The 14,579-nt window shown below is 36.5% G+C and overlaps 1 protein-coding gene across 1 annotated transcript in view; it reads right to left on the reverse strand.

Annotated features, from left to right (window-relative positions):
- Positions 1-3,903: 3,903 nt before the first annotated feature.
- The window catches only part of LOC142336977 (nedd8-conjugating enzyme UbcE2M-like), a 104,150-nt gene continuing 93,474 nt past the window's right edge, over positions 3,904-14,579 (reverse strand). Inside the window, exons 4-6 of the mRNA XM_075385978.1 lie at positions 7,883-7,986; positions 5,692-5,755; positions 3,904-4,383 (exon numbers count right to left, since the gene is read on the reverse strand). Coding sequence (XP_075242093.1) covers positions 4,240-4,383; positions 5,692-5,755; positions 7,883-7,986 — 312 coding nt within the window. The 3' untranslated portion in view covers positions 3,904-4,239. The remainder of the gene's footprint in view (positions 4,384-5,691; positions 5,756-7,882; positions 7,987-14,579) is intronic.

Consider the following 14,579-nt stretch of genomic DNA (forward strand, 5'->3'; position numbering starts at 1 on the left):
AATCCCGTTTCAGTAGTAGTGTTTATATTCAACTGATGGCTCCATGGCTGTGGTTCTACTCATTTCCAAATGAAGTATTATTTTTAGGTATTTACCCATTTCTGAGTAAATTTGTTTCATTTCCCATTTCTTTCCTTCCTTTTGTTGCGGGTGCATATTCTTGACAATCAAAAGCCTTCAATGCTTCTACGGATGTTCAATTGAATCTATTCACTCATTTGATTTCATAGCTGACAGTTGATCATTTTCAATCATTTTCTTTTAGAAAAAATTTTCACCTCCCATTTTTGCTCATTGTAGTCCACAATTAACTTACTCATTATTGGCAGAACTCAGCAATTTTCGGTTGATCAGAACAAAATTTGGGCTGTTGGTTACGTTTTTCCTAACCTCTCTAGAGCTTAGAAATTTTTGTATGAAAATTTTGTTAATTTTCGATGATGGTCAAAATTTATGGTTATTTTTGTTGTCTTTTCAAAGAAGAACCAATTAAACTCAAAAAAGTTTCAAGCGAAAAGAGCAAATTTGAGTTTTAATGGCTTCAAGACTGTGGTTTCGCTAATGGTGAAAATTTGAACTCTGTCCACAGTTTTTGTTTTTTCGTCGTCTTATAATCCGATTTTTTTAAAAATAAAAAGCACAACTGGCTTCTTGGACAGTTAAAAGGTAATCTGTTTGAGTTTTAATTTGAAAGATTATGCTTTGAAAAGAAATCAGTGGATTTTGAGCTTTGTTACTTTCTGTCAATTTTGTTTGACAATTTTTTTTCTGTCATTTTTGTAGCTGGGTCTTTACAACGATTGGTCGCATCCACTTTCCAGTCATCCAAGATCCGATCTTCATAATGGTTTTGTTTTTAAGGAATGGTTTTCTGGCATAGCTAGTACGCATTTCCATAAGTTTCATGTTTGGACATTTGCCCATTTTCAGAGTTTTTTTCCTTGCCAAATTATCCCACTAATAGTATGGCCCTATTGGCGTTGGAAAAGTGCAATTGCAAATTTTCGAATTTTTTTAAGAATAGCTTGATTTTTCCGTTTGCGACACAACTTTCTTGTTAAATTTAATTATTTTTCCGTTTTCGAGGTTCTTTTTCAGACCTCTGACTTTCTATGTATGATCACAGCTCCAAATTGCTTCCTATGAGATAAAAAGTTCTTTTCCTAATGAGCCTAGTTGATAAATCTTGGTTTTGATCAATTTGCAATTGGTTGTTTTCCAAGTGAGAAATCTGGTTTCGAATTTTGCACTTTTTGCTCTTCTTTGCCGGCCTGTTACCGAGCCTCACTATTGACAGGTCTCCTATCTTATCTAATGAATTTGTTCGTTAATTTGTTTAGTTCGGGTTTTATCTCATTCCAATATGTTATCTTTTTGAATATAGACATCCAGTTTTGCTCATTATAACAGCTTTTATTTAAATTTTACGTTTGTCTTTTTCCGTAGTCTCAATATTGGCCGGTTTCATCAAACCTCTAATGTGGGATTACTTGATTCATTAAGTGGTTTGTTGAACAGGTGAATTTTTGAAAGTTTTCTCCGTTCCTCATTTGGCTGACCGTTAATTCAAAATACGGATGAGTGGGCGAAATATTTTGTGCAAACGCACATTACCGAGCCTCCTTGTTGTTTTTCAAACTCCTAGTTGTCTCTGAGAAAAAATCTATCTTAATTTCTCATGTTAATGGAAGTTTGAAAAAATATAAGGACTAAACAATAATTGCAGAACCTTCCATTTAATTTTTTTAAGAGTTAATTAGATAATGATCCACACTGGTATAAATTTCGAGACAAAAAAAAATAACTCTCAACTTAAAAAGAGCGAACTAACCTTTTTGTATGGATCCATATGCTTCGACCAAAAAAAAGATTTTTCCAGTCGATTACAAGAGATTTTAAAAGATATCAAAACGGTTTACAGCACAATTCTCCCTGGAAACAAAATAGACATCAGACGCGAAACCACCTTACTACAATCTATATAACTTATATACTTGAAATGATATACTTTTATATAATTATACTGCATATAATTTGTATATATAATTTATGCGTTTGTATTCAAGCAAGCTGCATTTGCTTCCGCAAGTGGAGCTGTGAACGTATTCCCACTTGTATTTAAAAAAATAGAGACGGTTTCAAATTTGAAAATTTTTATTTTTCGTATCCGTCAGAGAGGTATCTACACTACTTAAAACTAACCGTTTAGCTATATAAGGTATTTTTCTAAGTTTAATTGGACATGTCTTTTGTCAACATTAAAAGTCATTAAATTCGAAGTATATCTTCGACTAAAAATTAGATTCTCAAAGAGTTCTAAGGTTTCCAATTTTTTAAAAGGCGTTCCAAGTTTGAATTTTCTCGCTTCATGAAATCAAATAAAGTTAATGCAGGTTCTTTGGTCAAGAAAAAGCAAATAATAATTTTTGAAAAGCTGTGAAAGAAAATGCCTGGGTTGACCACAAATCTTTCTTGGCAACCATATCCAAGCCATATATGGAGTTTATGGTAACTTGGTAACCATATAGCTGACCATGGAAAAAAACAACATTGCTCGAAATGCTCTCAAAACACCCAAGCTTTGTACTCTGAGTGGAGAAAAACTCATCAAGACACTTGAAAAAAATTGAAATTCATGATGTCCTGGGAACCATATCCAAGACCATACACATTTATGGTGCAATGCAAGACCATATAAGTCAGTCACAATATACAAAAAAAACACAGGGACAGTTTAACAAGCATCTTCTGACTACATTAAGCCTTCCAAAAAAGCAAATTCAGTTAATTTAATTTTTTTAGGTCTTGGCAACCATATCGAAGACCATAAATATCTATGGTCTTGCACATGGTTGCCAAGAAATTCATAACTTTTCAAAATTCTACAACGACCCTAAAAAGCATGAAAAAACAATTGATGTCCAACAAGCTTGTCAAAACTGTAAGCTATTGAACACTTAAAACACTATACAAAAACTGGTTGTCTTTATCACAAGATATAGATATATTTATAGAAATAATTTTTGTATACGGTGAATTTGTAAAAAAAAAATGTATAAACTTTGCAACAGCTATCTGACACAAGCTTGTGTTGCCTCAGATCTCAGAATTTTTTTGGCATTTTGTTATTATGGTCTTTGATATGGTTGCCAAGAGTTGCTAAATTGCTATATCTGCTAAATTTTTGTTTCTGAAAACAGTTAGCAGACAAAGCATGATTGATTGACATTAAAAACTTTTATTGACTGAATGTAATAGTCATTTTTAACTGAAAAATTTTCTGATTCTCTGTTTTCCTCACTCTTTCACGTCATTTTCAAAAATTTTACCTTTTCAAAATTTAGATACGGAAAAGAGCTATTCATTATTTTTCAGAAATGAGACAAATTTTTCAAAAATTTCAAAATTTAATGAATAGCTTTTCCGTATCAAAATTGCTCTCTGCCTACTCCTTCTCCTGCCTTTAATTTGAAATTCAAAGACTTTTCACTTCTGTAGCTAAATTAGACGTTGTGCAAGGGGGTAGTATTTTCAAATTTTATTAAAATGAGATCAGCCGAGTACCAAAGTTGCATAAATGGTAGCATTAGATTCTACTTTTAAAAATTTGTACGAAAATATACAGCAGTATTATTAGTAGTAGAAATAACTACCTAGCCTTTGAGGAATCACTGGGTGCTGCCTAAAATCATAATTGCGCAAACCAACTCAATTGCGTAAAATTTCGTTCGACAGCAATTAATCAGTTTGACATGAAAGTCAACATGTCCAAAACATGATAAGAAACATGACACATTTGAAATCCAGAAAATGATTGTTGTTCTGTGCAGAAAACAGGACAAATAAGAGAATGATTCAATTTTTGGTTTTGGCAACGTTCTTAGAAACTACTTTTTATCAAAAGAAATTGATAAAAATTAAACTATAAAGATTGTATAGAATTTCATCCCATCAAAACATAGTCTTCACTTTTTACTCATTCTCTACCTACCATATTGATTGAGCAGTAATAAATTAACAGAGCCATCTAAGTTATTTGTCATTAAAATTCACATTGATTTGCATGATGTTGGTTGTGTTAAGGATATAGGAGGGAGTTTGTTCCATGACAATCAATCTACCGATTCTCAATTGCAATTCTCTTGTCAACTGTCTGTACATGCTACTTGTAGTATTTGTCCTCATATTGACCAGCAGGGGGAGTTGTGATGGTAGGCTAGGTTTGTTCAGTTACGGTAGCTAGGTGGTCATGACGTTGTCATACTGCGTGTTGTTGAGGAATGCACCCTTCATAGCCCGCTTGACATTGGATGCGAATGTCTGTCTGTTGGCGAGGAGACACTCTGCCGCCTCTTTGTTCAGAGGGTCCTCCGGGTTAGGTTCCTTAATCACGCAATACAAATGAATCGGACGCAATACATTGAATCTTATTAAGAGCTTTATACCACTATAGTAGTTAATTACAAGTTATATGGTACAGAAAGAGGACTTTGAGCTGCTCAGATTTCATTGCGGTGCAAAAACTCTGAGACACGATAACTTAAATCGGGGCGTACTATTAATATACTAAAACTATTTTCAAAATTGCTCTTGAGATGAAATGATTCAGACAAACTTGATTTTTAACATTGAAATGCTAGAGCCAAGTCAGAGTTTACAGTATAATTAGTCACCCGTTAAAGACGGTAATAAAAAGCGATTCAGTTGTAGAGAATTTAAGAAATAAAACAGATCAATTATTGAGCTATGGCCTCCATGGCGTCCATTGATTTTCGTACAAAGGAAATACTTTTTTGAATTGTTTTTAAAGAACCCAAGTGTAGCATCAATATCTTCTTTATCTTGGAAAGATTTTAAATTTGAATAAAAATGTTTTCTGTTTATACATAGCTTATACACTGCCTCTGATATTTGATCGTTATTTATTAAAACCAGATGGAAATTCAGTGTTTTCTTTTTTTTTTATTTTAAAAGACATACTGTCACTGCTTATGAAGAGGATCTGTGAGCAGACTTGCATCTATACTCGGGTTGATGATCATAAAAAATCCTGGTACTCATACAAGGATCACATGCAATCTCAAGGTAAGCGTAATGACATATATGTTTTACGGGACATCGTACAAAGGAAATGTGTAAGGTACCACTTATAATCCGTATATGGTTACTTAGAATTCGCAACCAAACTAATTGTGAGTACCATCCTAAAACCAAACCAACATCCGGGGCTCTGAAGATCTGATTTTTCAACGGAAGATGTGCACAAAATATTCCTTTGACGAACTATATGCCGACATCAAGTTGCGTGAAGTTCATATGTTTGACAAGCGGTATTAAACATTGCGAGTACATTCGCATTATTTAAATTACCCGCATAACTCTCGGCTGCAATCTCATTCTTCCATATGGATTATAATGATCCAATACTTAATCGTGATATTACACTTTAACTATGATCAGATTCGACAGATGATATCAACATTTTTTTTACTAAAGTCAATTGAGACAACAGTATCGGAGAAAAGTAAAAATCTTCAAACAAAATTTCACTTTTACCCATTGATTTTCATTACCGCAAACAATTTGAGGGTAAAGCCTCATGGAATTCAAGTTTTCGTTCAAAAATGTGAGCGATCACAAAATTATGAGTTGAAATTAGCTGCAAAGTATGGTAATGTGGGAACAACTTACGATGAATAGATAGAGGACTCCTAAGACCACACTCGTAACAGATAGCACAGGTTTCCACTCTTCTCTATAACAAAAATAACAGCACATTGCACAAAAGAAGACATGGATAAAATGGTAGACAAATCAGTACTTTACGTTAAAGAGAGTCATGCTAACTCTTTCTTTTCTGATGCACGTCAAATTTAAATACGTCTAATTAAAACTGTTCGATTTATCAGGTGTTTATTTGAGCAAGATAATAATACTGAGCTGTGGATACAATTTAAAACAATTTTTCTGCTCCTAGATTCAGTTCAAACATAGCCGGCACATTGCCGGAAAATAGCCACCTGTTGAACCGTTTAATGTCATCGGGATTGAAACAGAAGAAAAAAGACGTCAAAAGTGTTGTAAACTAGTGTGTAGACTCAGTTAGATTTTAAAATCATACTTAATTGAGCTTCAAAACTGGCGGCTATTAATTAATGAACTTAGATAGTCTAATGCACAATGACTTTAGGACCACACTTCATTGGTTTATCGACTAACATAACCGACTAACGTCGGGCGAATTGCTCCCAAACGACCGGCGAGTGGTTGCCTTTGTCAGTAGCTAGCCACAGTTTAATAAGGCGAGCTTTAGCTGAATTGAAGGGGCGTGAGATGAGCGCAGCGGCTGGGGGAGGGGTTCGAGTTAACAGGGTTACTTAACTGGTGGAACGATGCGCACGGGTGGAAATTGATACAAAAGTATACAAACAGCAAGATATGCCAGCAAATGTATGAAAATTAAAATTCAAACATTGAAAATCCATGTACTTGATACACTGAACGAGGAAAGTCAGTTACAAACGTGAAGGCTTTGTCTTATGTAAAACAAAAAAAAACGAGATCGAAAGGTACACCGAATTTTAAAAAAATCTCGAAAAAATCTGGAAACCACTCGAAATAGAAAAATGTCCGCGTTCATTGACACAATGAACCACCAACATAATTATTTTGATTATTTTGAAACAGAAAACAGGAAAATTAACAAAGGAACAATATCTGACAAAAACCGATAAATCATCAAATAAAACTCTCTTCAAGTTGCTTCTCCAAAACAACTGTTCTCAAAATATCTTGAGATGTGGTTAGCCTACGTTCATTAAATGACTACTAATTGATCAGAAAAAGCAACAAATGTCAAACAACCGAGAAAGAGATCCCAGCCAACACCTGAGAGAAATATTTAATAAAATGCAACGAACCAAAAAACCTGAAAATAAAAATTTCTATTAATTATTTCAGTGAAAAGTGCCCGGTCTAGCCTTTACTGACTTTTAGGAGCAAAATCTATAGAGTATCTCTGGATTAAAGATTGCACACGGTAATCTATAACGAGAAGCGCAAAATAGAAGAAATAGGGAACAAAACTTAATAGACGAAAATCGGCAAAATTTTCTTAAATCACTCAACACTCTTTAACAAAAACAACACAAAAACAATATGTATTAAATTGAAAGGAAGCCAAAACGGCTAGAAAAACTGAACCAGAGAAATCCTCCACATTCGAAAAAAAGTTTAAACTAAAAAAGCTGCTTTGAAATTACCGCATTTGATCAAGAATTCGCTCGCTTTACGAAATTTTTTTAAACCTACTTTTCTCGCCCTCTATCAAAAACGCGACATGAACACAAACTATTCTCTTTTCTCTGCCCTTCTTTTTTCAGCAATTTGACTTTTGTTATGCTTTTTACTTCCTGTTTCAAATACACTCCAACAAAATTACCGATAAAAGTCGCTCCACCAATACTCTTCGAGTCGCAAAAAGGAGAGCACCTAAATAATAGCAGTTGAGAGGCTGACGTAGGCTATAAATAATTAACTGTTTTCAATCGAACATCCTGTAGTAATAATAATTTACAATGTCCTCGTGAAAGAATCTTCAAGCTGCAAATTTCTGCAAAAGTTAAAGGCAATATGGATCTATTGTTCCCCCCAGTATTGTTTATGACCCCCAGTTACAAATTATACGTTGTTATATAGCACGTTACTATGTAAGAAAATAACACGTGCGCCTGAGGGCCATAAAAGATTTATGCTCACTAAGCTGTGGTGGGGGGGGGGGGGGACAGAATAGATCCGGCAATTTAATAACTGATTTGAAAAAGTTTGGTGAGGACAACCTGAGTATACAGCCTAGTTCGGTGTATTTAGTTGCAGGGATTACCTGAGGATGTTCAAACACACTTTGCCATTGAGATCGACATTTGGGTGGTATATCTTCTGTGTGCACTCCACTTTTGGTGCCTCGTGTGGGTAGTCTGGGGGTATCTAAACATAACTTATTGACCACCCGTTACTTTAAGAAAGTTAAAAGAAAAAATCGGATGTCTGTCCCAAATTGCCAGAAAATAGCCGCAATAGCTTCATGGATTTGTAGTCTCAAAAAGACGGTAAAAAGACAGAGCAAAAAAAACTTATTCTTTTATTTAAGCGATGAGATGTCAAATTTTGATTAAAAATCTATATAATTTATTGCTGTTTCTATTTGCTGCGCTTAAATAGCCTTCAATTAGAGTAACAAGCACTCATTTGACCTTATCTCTTTGAATTAAAGCAAAGAAAAGTCAATTTTAGAGTGAGGAAGTCATTTTTAAGAGTGAGGTAAGTCACGTTTGACCAAAATCTTAATCACGCAAATGAACAAAAAAACTCGCTCCACTAAGAGTGAGAACTGACGTCACGCACGCAAATCAGTTGAAATTGCATGAACGAATGAACAAAAAGCAGATTTCAAGTGGTTGTGACGTCATATGGTCGTAACAAAAATCAATAAAAAAACCAAGAGAAGGCCAATAATAGCCTCAGCTATCGCTTCGCGGCTATTAAAAACAAGTCTGTTGATCCAGCAACTACCTATTAACTACGGATGACATCAAAATCACCAATTTTTACAACACCTCGATGAAATAAAAATAGCCGGCAGATTGCCGGAATAGCTGCGAAAGAATAGACCTGCGTGCCATATAATAGAGATAGAAACAGATCTAAATTGAAAGAAAAAAAATCGACGCCGCTCAAAAAACTAGGTTAAAAAACATTCAGCGATAAATTAATAAAGCTTGTTAAAATTCATTCCACAGAAGCCTCTTATTAGGGACCTTTACTGCACATATGAGTTCCTTTGACCTTAAACAAATTCAAATTAAACTTAAATTTTAAAGTGCAAAAGTCATTTTATTGAGTGAGGTAAGTCACGTATGATCAAAATCTAATCACGCAAATAACCTAAAAACTTTTGCTAAAGCGAGTGAGAAATGACGTCACGCGCGCAAATGCCGTTAATGAGAGGAAGAAGTCATTCAGAAAATTTGACTTTTTTGGCTTTGCTGTGTGAACAAATGTAAAACGAAAAAAAAGCGTCAGACGACGAAACAAAAAACATAGCAGGACAAGTCCTGACGTACAATTCAAAGAATTTTCATTGACTTAACAAACAACTAGACCTAGAACGGACAATGAGTGAATTGGGAAAACCATTTCTAAAAAAAACCAGATGAAAAAACCAAAAAAAAACACAAAATCAATGTCAATGACAAAATGCTGCTATGGAGAACAAAAAACCACTAGTGAGATATGTAATTTTGAATCTAACAAAAAACTAGGTCCAGAATGAGCTGTGAATGGATTGGGAAAACTATTTAGAAAAAAATCCGATCCAAAAAATCGAAAAAACAGTAAAAATCAGAGTGAAATTGCCGCATGTGAACAAAAAACCACTACCGAGAAACCGATTTTTTGTTCAAACGCCGTTTTCTCACTCTACTTTAAAATTAGAGCGAAAAAATTCACGCCGCAAAACCACTCGCTTTTTCGCTCCATTTCCTGTTTCGGCGTGACCAAAATCACCACTCCAATTTGACTTCAAAAATCATGAAAATGTGTGAACAGATCTTAAAAAAAAGACAGCGCCCCAATACAATTCAAATTCTTTGAATTGTAAAAAAACCAAGAGCACCGCAATATAGCTACGCTCAGCTTACAGCTTCGCAGCTATAAAAAAGATTTCCTTGCTCAACATCCAATAAGTACGGATAATCTGCTTATCAACAGGAACAATGCTGGACGAAAATACACGTACATTAGAATGAGATCGAAGAAACCGGCCTTTTCTGTTGAGATTTGCGATCTTCTAGAGTAGCAACAGTCATTTAGATTTAAATAAGTTGGCTCTAACAAAAATTGTCAAAAAATTGGAATTTTATGACTTTGGCTACAAGATATAAAACATACAAGCTACGCTCAGCTTACAGCTTCGCAGCTATAAAAAAGATTTCCTTGCTCAACATCCAATAAGTACGGATAATCTGCTTATCAACAGGAACAATGCTGGACGAAAATACACGTACATTAGAATGAGATCGAAGAAACCGGCCTTTTCTGTTGAGATTTGCGGTCTTCTAGAGTAGCAACAGTCATTTAGATTTAAATAAGTTGGCTCTAACAAAAATTGTCAAAAAATTGGAATTTTATGACTTTGGCTACAAGATATAAAACAGCCAAAGATAAACACTGTACCACGACCCCCACCCCCGCCAATTGAGATTGATTTGCTGCACACCTTATCAAACAGTAGTGCTACTATTATACTGTCCAATAACAATGGACATCTGACGAAACATTCCAACAGAACAATTATGTAAGTGCAGAGAAATTTATATCTGAAGATTGTATTTAAGCCAAACTGAGCTTGTCGGCTACAAACAATATCTTCTGTACACTATGATATCAACAGAGAACGTCCCTAACAGCGTAATTTAGAGACCAAGATATGGAGACATAAAAGGCAGTTTCAAAACACATATATTGACGAGAGGACCGTCTATTGCATCGCATGTTGATGAAAAACACACGATAACAAAAACTACTTCAACAATTAAATTCATACCGAACAATGTTTCAAGTAACCAATTGGAAAGTCAATTTGAGCGATGTACATGTTGGTTCTCAAGTATGAACCCCTCTACGCGGCAGAACTACGATCGGACAACCGCTCCCAGGATCCATACACACTATACGCAGACTGCGAGAAACGGGTTTTTGAGGCGTGATCAGGCAAGCCCAGTCTCTCTGGTCCATAGTATGCATTTGATTGGGAAACTCATATTTGCCCTGCTTCTTCTTCTCATCCTCGGCGGCATTGAAACAAACCCCGGCCCAACGCCCTGTGCTATTTGTCACCGTAGCGAATGGAATCAATACGGCGTCTGGTGCGGCCGCGGAGAATGGCTACACCTGAATTGCACCAAATTAGAGTCCATAGAGCAATGGAACAACAAATTTAAGTGTAAGCGCTGCTCTTAGTGCAAGACAATGGAAGCAAATACAAGGCAAACTTTCCCGACTCACGAAAACACACCTCAATATTCTCCAACTGAATTGTAATTGTCTCAAACAAAAACTAAACATCATAGACTGGATACAGAAAAATAACATCCAAATATCTGCCAACCAGGAGACCAACCTCAATGAAAACTTCACACTCAAAAGCCCACCTGGCGACTGCATAATCCAAGAATAGGCCCAAAGAAAGAGGTAGCTTTTATCATTAAGGACACAATTCTGTTTCAAGAACTTAACCTCAAGAATTTCTGACAAACACCTATAAGTCCAAGCCACAGAACTCATCGCAAGTGGTAATAACATCAAACTAGTTAACACCTACATACCACCTTAGTCTAGCTGTGATGCAGGATACAAGACATCAATCAGTAAACTACTTGAGTTAGAAGACTGCATTATTTTCGGTGATTTCAATGCTCACAGCCCTCTATGGCACTCAAAATTACCGGAATACACGAGAGGAAACAATATTGCAAGTGAACTACCTCTATAATCATGTAGTACTCACCGAAAAAGCCAGCACAAGAGTAACTAATTCTTGTAAATGCTCCACGGACATCAGTCTCGCCAGCTCAAGCTTAGCAATGAACAACGACTGGCGCACGGAGTACGCATTAGGCTCAGACCATTTACCAATAGTTCTATCAATCACCTGTGACCTCATCACACACACAACACCACAAAGAACTTTCAGCAACTACCGCAAAGCTGACTGGGCAAGTTTTAAAGACGACATTGAATTAAAACTGAAGAAACAACAAAGGCCAACAAATGTCTACCACGCGAAAAAAGACCTTAATGAAAGCCATAAACGCAGCGGCTGGCAGGCATATCTCACAAGGAAGAATTTTAAAAAAGGTTGCAAAATTTCCTCGCGAAGCAGTAAAGCTTTCTGAAAGACATGAAATTCAAAGAAAACATCCAGGGGACCCCAAATAATGCAATTAAACCTTGAAATAAATAGTTCAAAGTCAAAAGCGCAAAAAGTGGATCAAGTTTGTACAAAAACTCACTCACAGAGGTAACTGCTCTAAGCTCTGGAGCACAGTTAAAGGACTTTTGTCAAGTAACGATAAACCAACTGCAAGTAGAGCCACATACTTTGACGCTAAGAAAACTATTCACCATGATACAAGGAATTGCGCCATTAAGTTTAACCAACAATACACTCCACACCCCAAGAAAATTGAAAAACAGAAAAGAAATACTCTAAAAACAATAAGGAAACTGGAAATAGAGGCCAGAATGTTAAAGTGTAACACAGTGAAAGAAGCTATAAGATAAACAAAGAAAAGTAGAGCGCTGGGCCCAGAAAGAATAGCACCAATCCCCTTACACCTTCTAGGCCCCATAGCACAGATATCTCACTGACAACATAAACCTTTCTGTAAACAGTGCAAAAATCCCGAACATCTGAAAAGTTGGCCGGTTTACACCCCTACACAAGGGGGGGGGGGAACCGATAGACGAATCAAAAAGCTTCAGATCAATTGCACTCCTCTCCCCCACTGCAAAATTAACAGAAGAACTACTGAGTGACTTTATAGAATATTTACTAAAAGAACATCAGCATGGCTTTAGACCTGAGCACTCTACAACAACAGCTCTCGACATTGTCACCATCAACATACAAAAAGGCCTTAATCAAAAGAAACCTTGCAACCGTACTCTACTAGAAGCCTTAGACCTCACCGCCACTTTCGACACCGTTGATCACAACCTACTACTAAGAGACACACTCGAGGTACCACTTCCGAACAGCGCTAAAAGATGGGTCGCTTCATACATACAAGGCAGATTTTCTTACGTAGAATATAATGAAAAATCAAGGTGGAGAAAAGTCAAACAGGGTGTCCAAAAAGGTGGTGTATTATCGCCAATGGTCTTTAACATCTACATGAGCAAGCTGCCTCTACCCCCAAAAAGATAAAAAACATTACGTCTTACGCTGATGATATATCTTTAACAACATCTCACCCAGAGGTTGAAAAATTACGTGACATAATAACTCCATACTTAAGTACCTTACACGACCGGCTAGAATCAAGAAAACTTAAGTTATTTGTTGAAAAATCAAGTGCAACTGTTTTCACAACCTGGAGCAATGAGGCCACGTTTGACCCACACCTTACTATCAGCAATTAACCAATACCAGTAAAGTCCAAGGTCAAATTACTGGGTGTTACCTTTGTTAGTATGTTCATTTTTGGAGAACATGCAAGAAACACCAAAGAGAAATTACCAAAGCACAATAACTATGAAGATTGCTGGCAGCGACTGGGGATGCACAAAAGAGACACTCTCGGTGACTTAAAAAGCTATTGGTTGGAGCGTCTTGAACTACGGTGCTCTCATTTGGGCATCCACAATTAGCAATTCAAATTGGAACCATCTGCAAACGCAACAAAACATTGCTCTTCGCACAATTTGTGTAAAAATGTGTGACATGAATGACTTACACAATGAGGGTGAAATTCTGCTTGTCAAAGCTCACATAGAAATGTTAGCAGAGCAAATCCTAGCTGGCAGTTATCAGAGCCGCCGTGCTGATCATGAAACAACCTCTTCAACTAGTCTTTGTCCCATGAGACCGACATTAAATGATAATTATTGGGACCACGAGAAGCAACACAAACAATAAAGAGCAATTAAAAAACAAAGAATACAAAAATGCGCTCAAAAATATCCACCGACACACGGTCCATACTCAGTTGAACAAGACAGCAAGCAACTAGATACACCTCCCCGAAAGATAGCAGAAGAACAAACGTTGCCACGAATTACACATATCCGACTAGCGCAACTGAGAACTGGATACTGTCACCTGCTAAACTCTTACTTGAGTAGGATCTGTAACAATGTTGATAATCGCTGTCCCAAATATGATGTAGCACCACATGACGCAAACCATTTTCAACTGCAGTAAGAATACCACAGACCTGACATTAATTGACCTGTGGGAAAGATCAGTAGAGGTAGCCAAATGGCTAGACTTAATTCCATCAGTCCTACACAACCTCGCTGCAATGAATAATCCGCCTTCTTTGCCCCTTTCCCCTGACGTTGACGATACCCCCCAGGCCCCCCTAACCCGGGGACCGCATGTCATTCACCACGGCGTAGATGCAGAAAGGTCACCGCACCATAAGAAAGTTGTGGATAGGCAATCACACACTACTACTAATATGCCTATTACTATTGTGATACAAAAGCAAGCTAGGATACCAGTTAAAAACGGCAAAACGCGCCTGTAGCCCGCCAACATCACCTGCGAATTGCAGCTGTGTGCGACAGCTACAAAAATAACAACCGTACATGGATGCTGGATCACATATCACTTTACAGAAATAATGAAGTGTCAGTCTGCAGTAAATCAGATCAGCATCGGCAAAAAATTAACCGGAAGCAAGACCATTGACCTTGGAAACAACCAGCCGATGCAGCCAATAGGCTGACTTAATATCATTGGCCTACTAAGTTCATCTTGAACAGAAAAAGCCTGAAACGACAATATTTACCTC

The sequence above is a fragment of the Convolutriloba macropyga genome, chromosome 3 (genome assembly GCF_964194025.1).
Source record: "Convolutriloba macropyga chromosome 3, txConMacr16.3, whole genome shotgun sequence".
Classification (NCBI taxonomy): domain Eukaryota; kingdom Metazoa; phylum Xenacoelomorpha; order Acoela; family Convolutidae; genus Convolutriloba; species Convolutriloba macropyga.